This window comes from Neoarius graeffei, chromosome 11 (genome assembly GCF_027579695.1).
Source record: "Neoarius graeffei isolate fNeoGra1 chromosome 11, fNeoGra1.pri, whole genome shotgun sequence".
Classification (NCBI taxonomy): Eukaryota; Metazoa; Chordata; class Actinopteri; order Siluriformes; family Ariidae; genus Neoarius; species Neoarius graeffei.
The window spans coordinates 27351545-27368965 of record NC_083579.1 but is presented as its reverse complement, the minus strand read 5'-3'; the positions used below and the strand labels follow the sequence as shown (position 1 = coordinate 27368965).

Genomic DNA, 17421 nt, shown 5'->3' with positions numbered 1-17421 from the left:
TAATGCTATTCTCCTGAGAAATGCTGGCAAAAATTTATGAGATTTCTGATAATCTTATAAATAAATCTTATTAAAAAAAAGATAAATGTTGACAAAAAATGCTACTATGTTTGTTGTTGTGAATGAGCGAGTCGCCAGAGGTCCATAACCTGGGTCCGTACCGTAGGATACGGACCCGCTCGCCAGCCAATCAGAGCGCAGGATTTGATGGAAACCGCACCGCGAAAAAAATAAATATATGTAACCTTTGCTTCATCCTGTCGGTTCACCACACTCCACTCTCCATTCGCTCCTCGGAACGACTCCAACTTTTGCCTCATGATCATCAGCCATTTCTCCATGTTCAGTAAACTTTCATGGAAACTCTCATGCTCCAAAATGCTCTCCTCACTTTCGTTCACCTTCATCTGATTAAACACAAAACACACAAAAAAGGCCTTCTGTGATTGACCTGAATAATATGTGCAAGTGAACATGAAGCTTGGACCTTTCATCATTTCTAATGCTCAAGTATTCTCTATGACTGAATGAAATATTTTCTTTAAAGGAAAATAAAACATCAAAACCAAGGAATACTCTTTTTTTTTTTTAAACTAACAGCACTCACCTTTTCCACTGCAACACCTAGCGATGGTATTTGACCATTTTGAGTATACCCTTAATAAACAGTTAACTGATGTTAACTATAAACTTGTCTAATGTGAGCTAAATCAAACCTACACTTATAAATTTTGTCATCTCAATCAACTCAAAACATTTTCCGTTTACCACTTAGCGCTTCTTTCGAATGGGAATATCGAGACGAAATGAGATGATTCGTAACGTGAGACAATATGGAAAAGGGGTGGGGCTTTCAGTGTGCCAGTTAATATCAGAGAGCTCAAAACACTTACGCAACTGTCAGTCGTTCATTCACATTTTGACTAGCATATTTGCTGTCTTTATTATGGCAAAGAATAGATGCTGATTTTTTGTGTATTACTCAGAGCCATGTATTCCTATGTAAAATGCGTAAAGGCCGGTAGGTCTGGTGTATAAAAACCCAGTATGCAGGCACATATACCGTAATGCATATGTCTAATATTTGCGTTTGACTCCATAAAACTAGCTATCATACTCAAAAAGCGAATGCTTAGCACCCCTAGTGGTCCACTGTGTGCATTACGTTCACACAGAATATATATATATATTATTATCCATACAGGACACTTTTTTGATGGAATAAAAACGTGTTCTATTCCCTTCTAGTGGGTTTCATTCATTTGGTTTGATAGCATGCAATATTGTTATCATATCATTTATCCTATGTGTATTATGCCACTCTACCCAATGGAAAATGAGCATTGAATATGGTTTACAATATTGCATGGTTGACAAGACAACATGATGTCACACATCAGAGCAGTGAGTGACTGTGACAATTTGTAAACAAACATGGTCGCCAGGTTTGCTTCGTTAAATATAGAAGATTTTGAGAGAATTTTGAAAGAGAAAGATGCGTTGAACAGTTGAAAGGAATGTGTATGGATAATAATAATAATAATAATAATAATAATAATCTCATCTCATCTCATTATCTCTAGCCGCTTTATCCTTCTACAGGGTCGCAGGCAAGCTGGAGCCTATCCCAGCTGACTATGGGCGAAAGGCAGGGTACACCCTGGACAAGTCGCCAGGTCATCACAGGGCTGACACATAGACACAGACAACCATTCACACCTACGGTCAATTTAGAGTCACCAGTTAACCTAACCTGCATGTCTTTGGACTGTGGGGGAAACCGGAGCACCCGGAGGAAACCCACGCGGACACGGGGAGAACATGCAAACTCCACACAGAAAGGCCCTCGCCGGCCACGGGGCTCGAACCCAGGACCTTCTTGCTGTGAGGCGACAGCGCTAACCACTACACCACCGTGCCGCCCAATAATAATAATAATAATAATAATAATATCGACTGGCTTTTTTTCATGGTATATCAGATATATTCCATTCACCTAGCATGATACTGAATTCGTCTTCGACTCACTGCTAGCTAAATGGAATAAATCTGATATACAATGGTGCTTGAAAGTTTGTGAACCCTTTAGAATTTTCTATGTTTCTGCATAAATATGACCTAAAACATCATCAGATTTTCACACAAGTCCTAAAAGAAGATAAAGAGAACCCAGTTAAACAAATGAGACAAAAATATTATACTTGGTCATTGAGGAAAATGGCCCAATATTACATATCTGTGAGTGGCAAAAGTATGTGAACCTCTAGGATTAACAGTTAATTTGAAGGTGAAATTAGAGTCAGGTGTTTTCAATCAATGGGTTGACAATCAGGTGTGAGTGGACACCCTGTTTTATTTAAAGAACAGGAATCTATCAAAGTCTGATCTTCACAACACATGGTTGTGGAAGTGTATCATGGCACGAACAAAGGAAATTTCTGAGGACCTCAAAAAAGTGTTGCTGATGCTCATCAGGCTGGAAAAGGTTACAAAACCATCTCTAAACAGTTTGGACTCCACCAATCCACAGTCAGACAGATTGTCTACAAATGCAGGAAATTCAAGACCATTGTTACCCTCCCCAGGAGTGGTCGACCAACAAAGATCACTCCAAGAGCAAGACGTGTAATAGTCGGCGAGGTCACAAAGGACCCTAGGGTAACTTCTAAGCAACTGAAGGCCTCTCTCACATTGGCTAATGTTAATGTTCATGAGTCCACCATCAGGAGAACACTGAACAACAATGGTGTGCATGGCAGGGTTGCAAGGAGAAAGCCACTGCTCTCCAAAAAGAACACTGCTTCTCATCTGCAGTTTGCTAAAGATCACGTGGACAAGCCAGAAGGCTATTGGGAAAATGTTTTGTGGATGGATGAGATCAAAATAGAACTTTTTGGTTTAAATAATAAGTGTTATGTCTGGAGGAAGGAAAACACTGCATCCCAGCATAAGAACCTTATTCCATCTATGAAACATGGTGGTGGTAGTATCATGGTTTGGGCCTGTTTTGCTGCATCTGGGCCAGGACGGCTTGCCATCATTGATGGAACAATGAATTCTGAATTATACCAGCAAATTCTACCAAAGAATGGTTAAAGAAGAATAAAGTTAATGTTTTGGAATGACCAAGTCAAAGTCCTGACCTTAATCCAATCGAATTGTTGTGGAAAGACCTGAAGCGAGCAGTTCATGTGAGGAAACCCACCAACATCCCAGAGTTGAAACTATTCTGTACGGAAGAATGGGCTAAAATATCTCCAAGCTGGTCTGATCAACAGTTACCGGAAATGTTTAGTTGCAGTTATTGCTGCACAAGGGGGTCACACCAGATACTGAAAGCAAAGGTTAACATACTTCTGCCACTCACAGATATGTAATATTGGATCATTTTCCTCAATAAGTAAATGACCAAGTATAATTTTTTTGTCTCATTTGTTTAACTGGGTTCTCTTTATCTCCTTTTAGGACTTGTGTGAAAATCTGATGATATTTTAGGTCATATTTATGCAGAAATATAGAAAATTCTAAAGGGTTCCCAAACTTTCAAGCACCACTGTACCATTCAACGCCAGCCAATAATATTTAATTATCATAATTTCTGATGAATATTGATTAATTTTATCAGTTGGCCGTGACACACAGGGTGAAGACATCCTGAAGAAGTTAAAAAAATAACACCACCACAACACCACCACCAACAACAAAACTAACATTCACCTAGAGTTCCTTGGAGCTTTAACTCTTTTTAGATTTGGTTCCAAAACTTGAACATATCAAACCAGAAGAACTTTTGTGGACGGACTTAGAAACGGCTGCTTTCACAGTCACTTTGTTCAATCAGTAAGCATCTCACTGAGCCAAAATAAAATCAAATAAGCAGTTTGATCGGGTTCTTCATCACCACCACCACCACATCATCATCAAAGCACAGCAGAAGGAAAGGAATACACAGCTCTCGGACAAATTAATGAAAATAAATACAACATTCTGCAGCACGGAGAACCTCGAGCCGAGCCTCCTTACCCGAACAGCTTTATAGAGCAGCTTCCAGTCGGAGGAGAGTCGCTCAAACTTGGTCCTGTTCGTGGGGCTGGATGAGATGAGTGTCTCCAGAGCTGTGATGTGAGCCTCGCAGTCTTCCAGATCTCTCTTAATGACCTGTCGAGAGAACAGTCAGGGTGGGTGGTGTGGCCAAAAATATATCACAAATTTCTCCCTTACATGACCTGAGGTCAATGTTTAACAGGCTACTTTCTGTATATGGTCACTATTTCCTGCTGTTGCTACCAAGACAGGAGTTAATATGCTACCAAGGCTTAACTTTAACATGGTGCTCACTTTAAGTTGGTCAGCCTGGCTCTTCTTAGCAAGAATATCAGACTGGAGTCTGTCAGAAGTGTGAAATCGCTCCTTTATAGACGTGAGCTTCTGGTGAATAGAGTCATAAGCATCACCAAAGTTCTTTGTTGTGGATATTAATTCCTGTAGTGGAGAAAAAAAACAAAACCAAACATGTGACTGTCATACAGCGATAATCAATATTAAAGTGAATCGAATGTCTCTAAACTCCACTTTTTTCCTTGTACAAAGCAACAATCATTATGTTGATTGACCATGTGTTTTCGAACCATAGCTGATCCAAAAAGCCATAAATTGATGGAAAATCAATAAGCAGGGCTCGACATTAAGGACTGCCCGATTGCCTGGGACAAGTGAAACATGCATTCGGGCAAGTGGGATATGTCCCCGACATGCCCGACCGGGCAAGTTGGAATGAGCTAATATTACGAACTAGCACCACAAAAATTTGGCTTTTTGATCTTTTATTATTTCAGTTCCTAAAAGCGTCCCTCACTATGTATCCGCCATTATGTCTTGGCTGTTTTCTTAGTCTTGGTTTCATTTCCTGCTTTGCAAGTTATTTTATATACCCCCGCTGTTGTAGTATGGTACACGTACTGTTTACAGACCCCTTGTGTATGATGTCACACATCACGTGATAATTACAGCTGGAGTCAGAAAGACACCGTCTTTCATGCAAGCAAGGCTTAATCTGTCTTCAATATGGTTAATTTTTTTGTGCTGTTTTTGCTTGTTTGAACAGAGAAATAGATAAAAGGCATTACCGTCTCCCACTATCAAGAAAAATGTTTCCAAATAGAAGCAAATTCTTCAAGAACAATGAGGAAATGAGTGGTTAAAGAATATGAGGAGAGGAGCTCAGCCTCAAAACTCTAGACATTCACGATTGTATTTAAAATGTATTTTACAAAAACAGAAAGTCGGAAGTGGGGATGGAAGAGTTTGCTTAAGAATCTCGTTTTATTTTTTTCTGCTCGCATTCAAGTTAGCGCCTTCATGAAAATGTTTGATTTTATTAAAGGTGAAGCTGCTTCCTTATTCGACACAGAAAACCCAGATTGGTTTCAAACAACTCGGACATAAAAAACTCAACAAGGAGTGACATGCGTGATAAATCCTGAAAGAACAGAACAAATTAAGAGCAGAGAGAGCTGGAGCTTTGTTTCTGTTATCAGAAGAACACAGTCCTGTGCAAAATATTTATATATCGTTTTTTTTTTTTTGTTATATCATCCACCTCTAGATTAAACAAAACAAAACAAAACAAAAAAACCCATGCTGCGTCATGACAGACCGGCTGCACTGATTCAGTTACAGGTTGTCAGATCTGTATAAAACACCCACAACCTACACACTAAACAATGATTTTAAACTCAAAGATTATCCTGTCTATCATGACGCAGCGCAGGCTTTTTTTTTCCTTTAAACCTAGAGGTGGATGATATAAAAAAAAAGATATATAAATATTCTCAAACACAGTACTGTTCAAAAGTCTTGGCACCCTATTGTTTTCTTCATCCAAACTTTGTTATAGATTTCTATTTTATGATTTCTACGTTATTGAGTAATGAACCTACAGTCTGAGAGAGTTCTACACAAACACACTGAACTTTACAATGGCTGCATGCATGTGAAATGGAAATAAATCGACTAAGGCAGGACAAATTATTTTGGGTAAAATTGTTATTGTCCGCTACAAGTAAAAAGTAACCAATAACCAAACTTAATAATAAACTTAATCAATAACCAAACTTCAACTCAATGCGTGATCTTCATTTTATGTTGCAATTCACAACTATTCTATCGTTTTCCTAAAAAAAAGTAGTACTTGCAAAATAGGGGGCAAGTGATAATATTGGGGGGCAAGTGGAAATTAACCCCCACTTGCAGCCTAGGGCAAGTGGGTTTAAAAGTTAATGTCAAGCCCTGATAAGGTCAGCCGATTTTCATGGAATCTGCCGAGACTCATCTGGAAGATCCCAAAGGGGTGCGTGACGTCACACATGTAACAATCCAGGTATCAATTTTGTTCCCGTGCGCAGCAGTGGTTAGACCAGTCTCGATATGGTTTTGGAGAGAATTCTTATAGTGATTGGGATTCTTATATTTTGGATGAAGGGGCAGAAGATTATCAAGGATATTCTGGAGTAAATGTTATCTTTTCGAGTCCCCAAGACGAGAAACTGCCAGTTCACTCAGTTGACGACAGTCTTCCTGTGTAGTGTGCATGAGATGGAGAGATGGATCGATAGAGAGAGATGTGCAGAACGTGGTGGTTACCTTTTATCATGTTTTCCTGAACAAAACTAAAAACAAATCAAGTCTTGCAATATTATAATCTGAGTGCATTTAACACGTTTCAGTTAATAATTAATGATGATGATTGTGCCCGCGCATTTTTCTTCCTGTTAAAGTGCATCAGATATGATAAGATCGGATGTAGCGAGGATGCAAATCTTACTCATAATCCTGCATCTGATGCACTGTGTGTGCGTGCGTGCGTGAGAGATAACGGGAATTGACGAACTGTCCAAATGTCAGCTCAAACGTCATTAATTAAATAAATGGGTTTAATTTTTGCTCCAATAATTCCCATGTGGTCATTCTGGTGGTGATGAACACTTTATGAATCAGATTTATTGTTAAAGGAGAACTGAAGTCATTTTTAAACTTGCTTTATTTCTTAATTAACGTGTTATTCAATTACGTTTTCGGTTTTAGTAACCTTATATCGTGACTCGTATTGGCAACTAATTGCAATTAAATATTATACTTACTGTATCGGCCTATTCGGTTTTTAGCCATGTTGAATTTAGTTCGTTTGGTCCACGGCAGGCGTCACTTATCCGCGTGATCTTCACGAGACTTGTGCGAGACTTCGAAACGTGAAGTGTCAGCCAGGTGTCAGTGCCATGATTTTGAAAACTGTTTTCCAAACGAAATATGGCACAAAAACAAGTTTAAATGACGATCACTGCCTACTTATTTCAAACTTTCCTGATTGCTATCAAAACAAACACAACTTCCGGCTTGATTACATCAGCATTCGAAAGAGGGCGCGCGCGTCTTTTGACAATGTTAGCAGATGTTGGTCACTTTGATTTCCGCTGTATGTTTTACTTCCGTCCTACGATGTCTCACACAGGTCTCAACGAATCTCGTTTACGGCCATCGCTTTGACATATGGACTGATATATTACAGAGCATATTTTTCAAACACTCAACTTGCTATAGCAGCGACAAAATAGCAATCAAAAATGAATTCCTATATTTAATAAACTGAGAAATAGAATTTTGATGATAAAAAATTTGCCTTCAGTTCCCCTTTAATAGGTGATACAAAATCTGCCTGCTTCGTTTGCACAAACCTCACCCAATGTCGCTTTAGATTAGTGTCATTTCTCGGAAATTCGTGAACTGAAATGTCCTGTTGTATAGGAATTTGAACATTCAAACACAACTCGGCGCTTTCCCATCGTTATTTTTGTAAGTTTCCATCAACAATATCCAATGTCAGCGAGTAAACAAGCACGGAGTCAGATGAACAGAAATGACCCAGATAACCAGGGTTCCAGGCATGACGTCGTGCGAGATTAGCCCTGAGGGAAGGCTGCCTTTTTCCGGGATCCGGACACTGCGATTTATCAATAGTTTTGTGCTTGATAATAAACTAACAAATAATTAATATTATTTTCCCCCTGCTTTATTACTTCATTTTGGTCATTACTAATGCAGTGAACAGTGAGATATTAATTTTATTTTCCCCATGTGTCACTCAGGAGAGGAGATTGTCGTATTTTCCTCACTCTGATGTTTGACGTGAACTTTAACTGAAGCCCTTGACCTGTATGTGCGTGATAGTGGAGTGTGTCTGTTGTGAAAATGAATCTGACTAACTGTGAGGAAACATACCTGCAGTCGAGTTCTCCTCTGCAGAAGTTGGCTGTGAAGCTGCTCTCTCTTCCTCATGTCTGTACTGAGCTCCTCCAGCAGGCTCTGGGCTTTCTCCTCACCAAACACGGCACTCAGCAGCTCGGCTTTCACCTGCAGCAAGCTGAGCCTCTCCTGCAGCTGCACGCTGTCTTTCAGCAGCTTCTGCGGAGCAAAGGAAAAGTCCCAAAGCCCAAATCAAACATTCAAGCGAGACGGATATGACATCTGAACTTATATTGACCTGCGTGGAACCTGACATGCTTAATATCGATGAATCTGTGTGTGTGCGTGTGAGCGCATGTGTGTATGTCTGGTCATGTGACCTACAGGGAGAACGCAAATGTATTCCAATATAAGAACTTTTTCAGACAGACAGCACTTTATCACCGAACAGCGTTTACATGCTGATGAGGAGGTGAGTGAGCTGGACAGTCAAAAGGATTTAGATTAAAGTGCCGCTGCATCACTTTCTTTAGCTAGAGATGAAACGAAGGCTAAATGCAACTGCGCCAACATAGTAGACCAACATGCTGATTAAAAAAGGCAATGTCATAACAAGTCAAATCTTGGACTCCTTTAATATGCAGGATGATAAAATCAGGACGGATTTTTCCTTCAAATGATGTAGAAATAATTTATTTTCTATCGACACGAGTGTTTTATTGGGAAATACACCACTCGTATTTTTTATATGAGCTCCATCCAAAACCGTGACATAAATCTCTATATGTCACTCGTGAGGAAATCGATGAATTGTTTTGATAAATTTGTGTCCTTTTTGTTTGTAAATGTGTTGATATAATTATAAAAAAGAAAAATAATCACACGTTGGCTTGAAGATATGAAATTTATCTTCTTGTGTTGAAAAACTTGGATTTTTCATACAAAATACATCATGGATTTGAGTGACATATTTAAATATTATTATACATACACACTCTCCTCATATCAGCATACCCGAAAGTCAACACTAGCTTACCCGCAAGTTGGCGCTGTGAAGTCACCTTCCAGACGCTGTAACATTCATCAGTAGCACAAGCTAACGACCAAGAAACTAAGATTTCTGTCCCAAGACTCTTCTTCCACGTACGCTCACCACAGCATTTTTCACTCAGATTTAAGTATGATTTCCCGATGTAATTTACTTAGTTACTTTTAAAATCAGCATCAACAACTACACACAACAGAGCGACCTGGCAGCCAAAATTCTCTCAAAATCTTTCACTTTTAACGAACCAAACCTCCTGGCCATGTTTGTTTACAAACTGTCACAGTCGTTCACTAGCGCAGAAGTTTTACATCTCCGATGTGTCTCTTTTCCAGTTTTTCGATGTCCGTCGGTATGTTTTTCTCTTGTAAATATGCGCGAAGAATATATAATTAAGTTTTGGTAGCCTTTCAGGTGTTCAACACGTCTTTAGTTTTAGTTTTCAGTTTATTTATTTAGTGCTTAAACCTAGCACTGGATTAGCCTCGTCTTCTCTCTTTCCCAGTGGACAAAGAAATGATTGTGCACATGCGCAGCAGAAAAGTTTTGTCATTGGATCTTTGCACGAGCTCTGAAGTGTGACACTGTGTTGTCTTGACAACGTACAATATTGTAACAATATTGCATGCTCATTCTCCATTGGGGAGAGTGGTGTAATACATGGAGGATAAGCGATATGATAACAATATTGCATGCTATCAATAAACCCACTAGAAGGGAATAGAACACATGTTTTTATTCCATGGGAAAAGTGTCCTGTATGTATAGTATTTAAATAATATTGGCTGGCTGTTTTCATGGTATATCAGATATATTCCACTCAGCTAGCAATGAGTCAAAGATGAGTTCAATATCATGCTAGCTGAATGGAATATATCTGATATACCATGAAAACAGCCAGCCAATATTATCATTATTACTATTATTATTATACATACACATTCCTTTCAGGTGTTCAACGCATCTTTGGCTTTCAAAATTCTCTCAAGATCTTTCGTATTTAATGAAGCAAACCTGGTGGCCATGTTTGTTTACAAATTGTCACAGTTGCTCGATAGTGCAGAAGTTTTACGTCTCCGACGTGTGACATCATGTTGCCTTGACAACCACGTGATATCGTAAACCATATTCAATGCTCATTCCCCATTGGATAGAGTGACATAATACACGTAGGATAAGTGATATGCTAGCAATATTACATGCTATCAAACCAAATGAATGAAACCCGCTAGAAGGGAATAAAACACGTTTTTATTCCATGGAAAAAGTGTCCTGTATGGATAATCAATCCCGATATTTCACTCTGATGACGTCACTCCCAGTGTTTTCCCGCTGACTAGACGTGCGTTGTTAAAATGGTGAACCGGTTCAAAATTAAAATTCTTTTCGTTAACTTGTGCATTTTTTTGGTGGATGTGTCCATATAATATAAAGAACATTCCCTCAATTGTGATATATAGTCACCACTCAAAGATTAACTTTGTGTAATATAGATGAGATGAGATAAAAATAAATTACAAATGAAATATGGATAGCTTCCCGCCTCGCTCAGGGAAATTTGTGCAGAATATGAAGTGCACAATGGCCAACATCCACTAGGGGGCATCCAAGGAATAACTCATCTCATTCTCATCTTATTATCTCTAGCTGCTTTATCCTGTTCTACAGGGTCGCAGGCAAGCTGGAGCCTATCCCAGCTGACTACGGGCGAAAGGCGGGGTACACCCTGGACAAGTCGCCAGGTCATCACAGGGCTGACACATAGACACAGACAACCATTCACACTCACATTCACACCTACGGTCAATTTAGAGTCACCAGTTAACCTAACCTGCATGTCTTTGGACTGTGGGGGAAACCGGAGCACCCGGTGGAAACCCACGCGGACACAGGGAGAACATGCAAACTCCACACAGAAAGGCCCTCGCCAGCCACGGGGCTCGAACCCGGACCTTCTTGCTGTGAGGCGACAGCGCTAACCACTACAACCACCGTGCCGCCCCCTGGAGTCTGCATTTTCACTTAATTTTTGTTAAATAAATGACGACATGGTGGAATCTGTTGTGTGTTGCTTTACACCTGAGGTTAGATTTGCATAATTTTAGGACCTGGTAAGGATCAGATGAATTTTTATGTCTTGATTGGTAAACCCATGTAACTGGAAGAGGGTGTACTTTCTTTTTCACATGACTGTATAACAGTGCCAAAAAAGAAAAAACACTTCCAAAATGACAACCATATATTTGTCTTTCTGTGTTAAGAAATATTTGTTGAAATGCAGCAGTACTATAGTCTTGACATCTGTGACAGTGTGTTACCTCGATATTCTGCACAAGCACAGCAATGTGGGAGAAGTCATTGACTTCGGCAGAGGTGTCGAGGATCTGAGACGCCTGCTGACTCCACTGACTAAAGAAATGCAGGGGGTCCTGTAGGAGCTGCTTCAGAGCTGTCTCGCTCTCTGAGCAGAGCCGGAACGTACGTCCTTTCACACTGCAACACACAAGACACACAGAAGCATCAAAACAATGTCCAGCATGTGGGCAGTCTACAGACAAATTAGAAAGGGTCAGACAATTATATATGGAACTAGCGATATGGAAAATGGTGAAGAACTGAAAGAGAGATGGAATAAAACACTTGGGGACATGTTGTTATGGGAAAATAATTAACGATTGCTGTTAGCTACTATTGCTACTACTTACAAAAAATTGAATTCATGAAACATACTAAATATATCATGATAACACAGTAATAAATTAAGTAAAGACATAACCGAGGCATAAATTATTACCTTATAATAACCTGTATGTCTGTGCTGTTAGCATACTCTAAATGACACCACTCAGAGTGTAAAACATGTTTATGCACACCTGCGCCTCAGACTTGGCTGCATTCCACTGATGAGTGATGAGCTGTGGAGCATGTGAGTATTTAGTAAATCACATGTTCAGATTATCAGTCGTGTGAACAGGCCGTGAATCGTGTGAATGGGTCATAAATTGTGTGAACGATGTGTAAACTGATTATGAATGATGTGGACAGGTCATGACTCGTGTGTATAGGTCATGAGTCAGGTGAAAGGGTTGTGAATCTTCTGTATGGTTTGTAAACCGGTTCTGAATCGTGTGTACAGTATATAAACTGGTTCTGAATCATGTGTATGGTTTATAAGCCGGTTCTGAATCATGTGTATGGGTGAGAGAGAGAGAGAGAGAAAGAGAGAGAGAGAGAGAGAGAGAGAGAGAAAATAGCACGAGTGAAGCTGAAAAGCTGAAAAAAATAAAATTTGCAAGAACTTCAGTTCCTGCCTGCCATTCTTCTGTACTCCACCCACATCAGGGATATACTACATATGGGTTGTGAACCAGTTCTGAATCCTGTGTATGGGTTGTGAATCCTGTGCACGGGTTGTGAACCGGTTCTGAATCCTGTGTATGGGTTGTGAATCCTGTGCACGGGTTGTGAACCGGTTCTGAATCCTGTGCATGGGTTGTGAACCGGTTCTGAATCCTGTGTATGGGTTGTGAACCGGTTCTGAATCCTGTGTATGGGTTGTGAATCCTGTGCACGGGTTGTGAACCGGTTGTGAATCCTGTGCACGGGTTGTGAACCAGTTGTGAATCCTGTGCACGGGTTGTGAACCGGTTGTGAATCCTGTGCACGGGTTGTGAACCAGTTGTGAATCCTGTGCACGGGTTGTGAACCGGTTCTGAATCCTGTGCACGGGTTGTGAATCCTGTGTACGGGTTGTGAACGGGTTGTGAATCCTGTGCACAGGTTGTGAACCGGTTCTGAATCCTGTGTATGGGTTGTGAATCCTGTGTACGGGTTGTGAACCGGTTGTGAATCCTGTGTACGGGTTGTGAATCCTGTGTATGGGTTGTGAATCCTGTGTACGGGTTGTGAACCGGTTCTGAATCCTGTGTACGGGTTGTGAATCCTGTGTATGGGTTGTGAATCCTGTGTACGGGTTGTGAACCGGTTGTGAATCCTGTGTACGGGTTGTGAATCCTGTGTATGGGTTGTGAATCCTGTGTACGGGTTGTGAACCTGTTCTGAATCCTGTGTATGGGTTGTGAATCCTGTGTACGGGTTGTGAATCCTGTGTACGGGTTGTGAATCCTGTGTATGGGTTGTGAATCCTGTGTACGGGTTGTGAACCGGTTATGAATCCTGTGTATGGGTTGTGAATCCTGTGTATGGGTTGTGAACCGGTTGTGAATCCTGTGTATGGGTTGTGAATCCTGTGTACGGGTTGTGAACCGGTTCTGAATCCTGTGTACGGGTTGTGAACCGGTTCTGAATCCTGTGCACGGGTTGTGAACCGGTTATGAATCCTGTGTATGGGTTGTGAATCCTGTGTATGGGTTGTGAACCGGTTGTGAATCCTGTGTATGGGTTGTGAATCCTGTGTACGGGTTGTGAACCGGTTCTGAATCCTGTGTACGGGTTGTGAACCGGTTCTGAATCCTGTGCACGGGTTGTGAACCAGTTGTGAATCTTGTGTATGGGTTGTGAATCCTGTGCACAGGTTGTGAACTGGTTCTGAATCCTGTGCACAGGTTGTGAACCGGTTCTGAATCCTGTGCACAGGTTGTGAACCGGTTGTGAATCCTGTGTACGGGTTGTGAACTGTGTGCTTTGTTGTGTCAGTCTCTGCTCACCTCTGGTACTCTTTCACTGCAGTCAGGACTTCATCAGTAAGATCTCGGGTATCATGTGGGAAGCGGTATAACTCCTTCAGCTGGACTTTGAGCTGCTCGACCTGAGGCTCCTCGGCCGACAGGACTGTCCTCACATCCTGCAGCATGAACACACACACACACACACACACACACACACACACACACACACACACATCACTAATAAACAATACACACAGATATCAAGAACTTTCACACAGTATTAATGACAAACTCTGCTGTATGGAGAAATTTGCTGTTTCACTTTTCCCCGCTGTAATCTTGTCTGAATTGTGAGCAGCTCAGCGTGTCTCAGATCCAGCACTCCACTGCGTTGTGATCTCACTAGCTAGCTATGTCAGGTACCTAATATTTAGCTCTTTCACTGCAACTCTTTAATGGCCCTTTTCCACTACCCTTTTTCAGCTCACTTCAGCCTGACACGGCTCACGTTTCGACTACCAAAAACCAGCACGACTCAGCTCGCTTCAGCCCTGCTTAGCCCCTAAAACTCGCACCGTTTTGGAGTGGGGCTGAAGCGAGCCAAAGCGAGCCGAGTGAGGCTGGGGGCGTGAGCAGACACTCCCCTGTGCACTGATTGGTGAGGAGGAGTGTCCTCACATGCCCACACACGCCCCGCGAGCGCGCTGGGATCTGTAAACACCGCAAACCCGGAAGGAGAAGAATTACGAATTACGAGAATTTCTGAAGCCTTATGTGCCTCGCCTCATCTATACGCTCTTGCCAGTATCTGTCCGCGTTGTCGGTGACAACAAGCCACAGCACCAAGACCAGCAACACTAACGACTCCATGTCCTCCATGTTTATTGTTTACTATTCGGGTCGTGAGACTACCGCTTAAAAGATCACTGATGTCACTGTTTGCGCTGCTTAACGACATCACGTGACGTCCACCCACTTTCGCTAACTCCACCCAATGTGTCCACCCACTTCCAGCCAGCACGGTTCAGCGCGGTTGTAGTCGAAATGCAACTCCAACAGCCCCGCTCAGCTCGACTCAGCACGGCACGGCTCAGCCCGACTCAGCCGCGTTTGTAGTGGAAAAGCGGCATTAGTGTAATATCATCGAAATAAGTACCTTATTTTCATTTAATCCCAAATGTACAGCATTATAGTAGATAACTACTTTTCTGCGAGCTTGATCGAACAGTACATAACTTATGTAAAAACAAACTAACACTCGTTAACTAGCCTTAGCAAACAATGTCCCAGTGATTAGGCGGTCCTAGTGAAGGAGGTGTGGTCTAAGTATCTGTAAATACTAACAGAGGTGTGACCTCTGTGCCATTGTGTGGCCTCAGTTCCTGTTAATCCTGATGAAGGAGGTGTGGCCTCTGGCTCCATCACTTACAATAAAGCTGACATGACCTCTGTGTCTGTCAGTCTCATTGAAGGAGGTGTGGTCTCTGTGCCTATCAGTCACAATGAAGGAGGCGTGGCCTATGTGCCTATTGGTCACAATGAAGGAGGCGTGGCCTCTGTGCCTGTCAGTCTTGCTGAAGGAGGTGTAGCCACTGAGTCCATCAGTCACAATGGAGGTGTGGCCTTTGTGCCTATCAGTCTCAATGAAGGAGGTGTGGCTTCTGTGTCAGTAAGGCTCAATGAAGAAGGCGTGGCCTCTGTGCTTATCAGTACCAATAACGGAGGTGTGGCTTTGGCCGGTCAGTCTCAGTGAACGAGGTGTTGCCTCTGTGTCGGTCAGTCACAATGGAGGCGTGGCCTCTGTACCTATCAGTCACAATGAAGGAGGTGTGGCCTCTGTGCCTATCAGTCTTATTGAAGGAGCTGTGGCCTGAGTCCGTCAGTCACAATGGAGGCGTAGCCTTTCTACCTATCAGTCACAATGAAGGAGGAGTTGGCCTGTGTCAGTCAGTCTCAATGAAGAAGGCGTGGCCTCTGTGCTTATCAGTACCAATGACGAAGGTGTGGCTTCTGCCGGTCAGTCTCAGTGAAGGAGGCGTGGCCTCTGTGTCAGTCTTACTGAAGGAGGTGTTGCCTCTGTGCCTATCAGTCACAATGAAGGAGGCATGACCTCTGTGCCTATTACTCTCAGTGAAGGAGGCGTGGCCTCTGTGCCTATTTGTCTCAGTGAAGGAGACGTGGCCTCTGTGCCTATCAGTCACAATGAAGGAGGCATGGCCTCTGTGCCTATCAAAATATCAAACTAATGCTAACTTTACGGTGAACCTGCTGTACAATTCAACCAAAACCTCTTGGGAAATTCCTCTTAGTGGGGTGTGATTATCTCTTACTCCCTGGTCAGGAATTCTCCCCAGGTGTTTTTTCTACTCCACAATTACTTCCAGAAATGGCACGTATGCAGGCTATGTGCTATTTCTGCTATGTTCACTACATAGCATGTTATCTTGTGGCCCAGAGTTTAAGGATTTAAATAGTGTTAGAAAGTGAGAGTGCACACTCACTGTATAGCTCTTCCACTGAGACACCATGTTCTCCTCGCTCCTCTCTCCACCTTTATTCTCCAGCTGCTGGCTCATTTTTTGCACAAGGACTCGGAGCCGCTTGATGCCCGTTGTTAGCTCCTCTCGCCGGGTGTGATACTCTCTCTGGGCATCCACAGAGCCCTTCAGCTCAGCGTGGATCTCCACCAGCGCCAGCCGCAACTTCTGCCATGCCAACCGCAGCTCTTCCAGCTCCTCTGTGATTAACTCAGCTCCTGCAGGTGACGTGTTGGTCTTTACAGCCTCGGCCTGGCCTTCGATGGACAGTAACGTCTCTTCTTCACGGGCCACACTGGCATCCAGGTCCTGGAAAGAGCAACCGAGTGGATTTAGGTGATGTGACCTTTATGCAGGTTAATACAGTTTTTGTGACAAATTTAGTCCAGCTTTCAAAAGTTAAGTTAGCATTAAAATATGAGCAATAAAATAAGTATATTTAGGGTGCTTTCGTCTGTCTGAATGGAACCTTGGTGTGTTTTCCATCTTTAGACAGCTGAGAACACAGTAATCACTCTGGGCTAAGGACCAAATAATAAATAACTGGTAGAGATATTTGTTTGGCATGCTTGCATGCATGTTTTGACCAGTTTCAGTTAAAGCCTTGAAACTTATTTTTGCTCGCACATCTGCTCTCTGTTTTTGTGGCTACTGCCTCCTAGAGGCGAAGTGAGGCAGTAGCCACTATATTATCGAGTTGTAAGAATGAGTGTAACAATAGCAAAACTTTGTAACCAATCAGCACTTATCTGACCAAGTTCGATTACCCATTCTACTTCTTGATAAACTTTGGAACCAATCAGAACCAGAAACGAAAAAAGAGAAACCTCGTTATAACTTCGTAGTATCAAAAGATAATCAGCAGATAAAAAGATAAACGAAATTCACCTCATGGTTCACCAAGGCTACTGATTTGATATCAAGTAAGTGGTGTTTATTTTAAGAACATTTACCTTTTGATTATCACAGCTTT

At 41.9% G+C, this 17421-nt stretch overlaps 1 protein-coding gene across 2 annotated transcripts in view; it reads right to left on the bottom strand.

The window, feature by feature from the left end:
• The window catches only part of syne3 (spectrin repeat containing, nuclear envelope family member 3), a 118525-nt gene that overhangs the window by 48971 nt on the left and 52133 nt on the right, over positions 1 to 17421 (bottom strand). For both annotated transcript variants that reach the window (XM_060933694.1, XM_060933695.1), the window contains exons 6-12: positions 16413 to 16757; positions 13951 to 14087; positions 11602 to 11776; positions 8275 to 8457; positions 4339 to 4482; positions 4024 to 4158; positions 246 to 407 (exon numbers count right to left, since the gene is read on the bottom strand). In XM_060933694.1, coding sequence (XP_060789677.1) covers positions 246 to 407; positions 4024 to 4158; positions 4339 to 4482; positions 8275 to 8457; positions 11602 to 11776; positions 13951 to 14087; positions 16413 to 16757 — 1281 coding nt within the window. The remainder of the gene's footprint in view (positions 1 to 245; positions 408 to 4023; positions 4159 to 4338; positions 4483 to 8274; positions 8458 to 11601; positions 11777 to 13950; positions 14088 to 16412; positions 16758 to 17421) is intronic.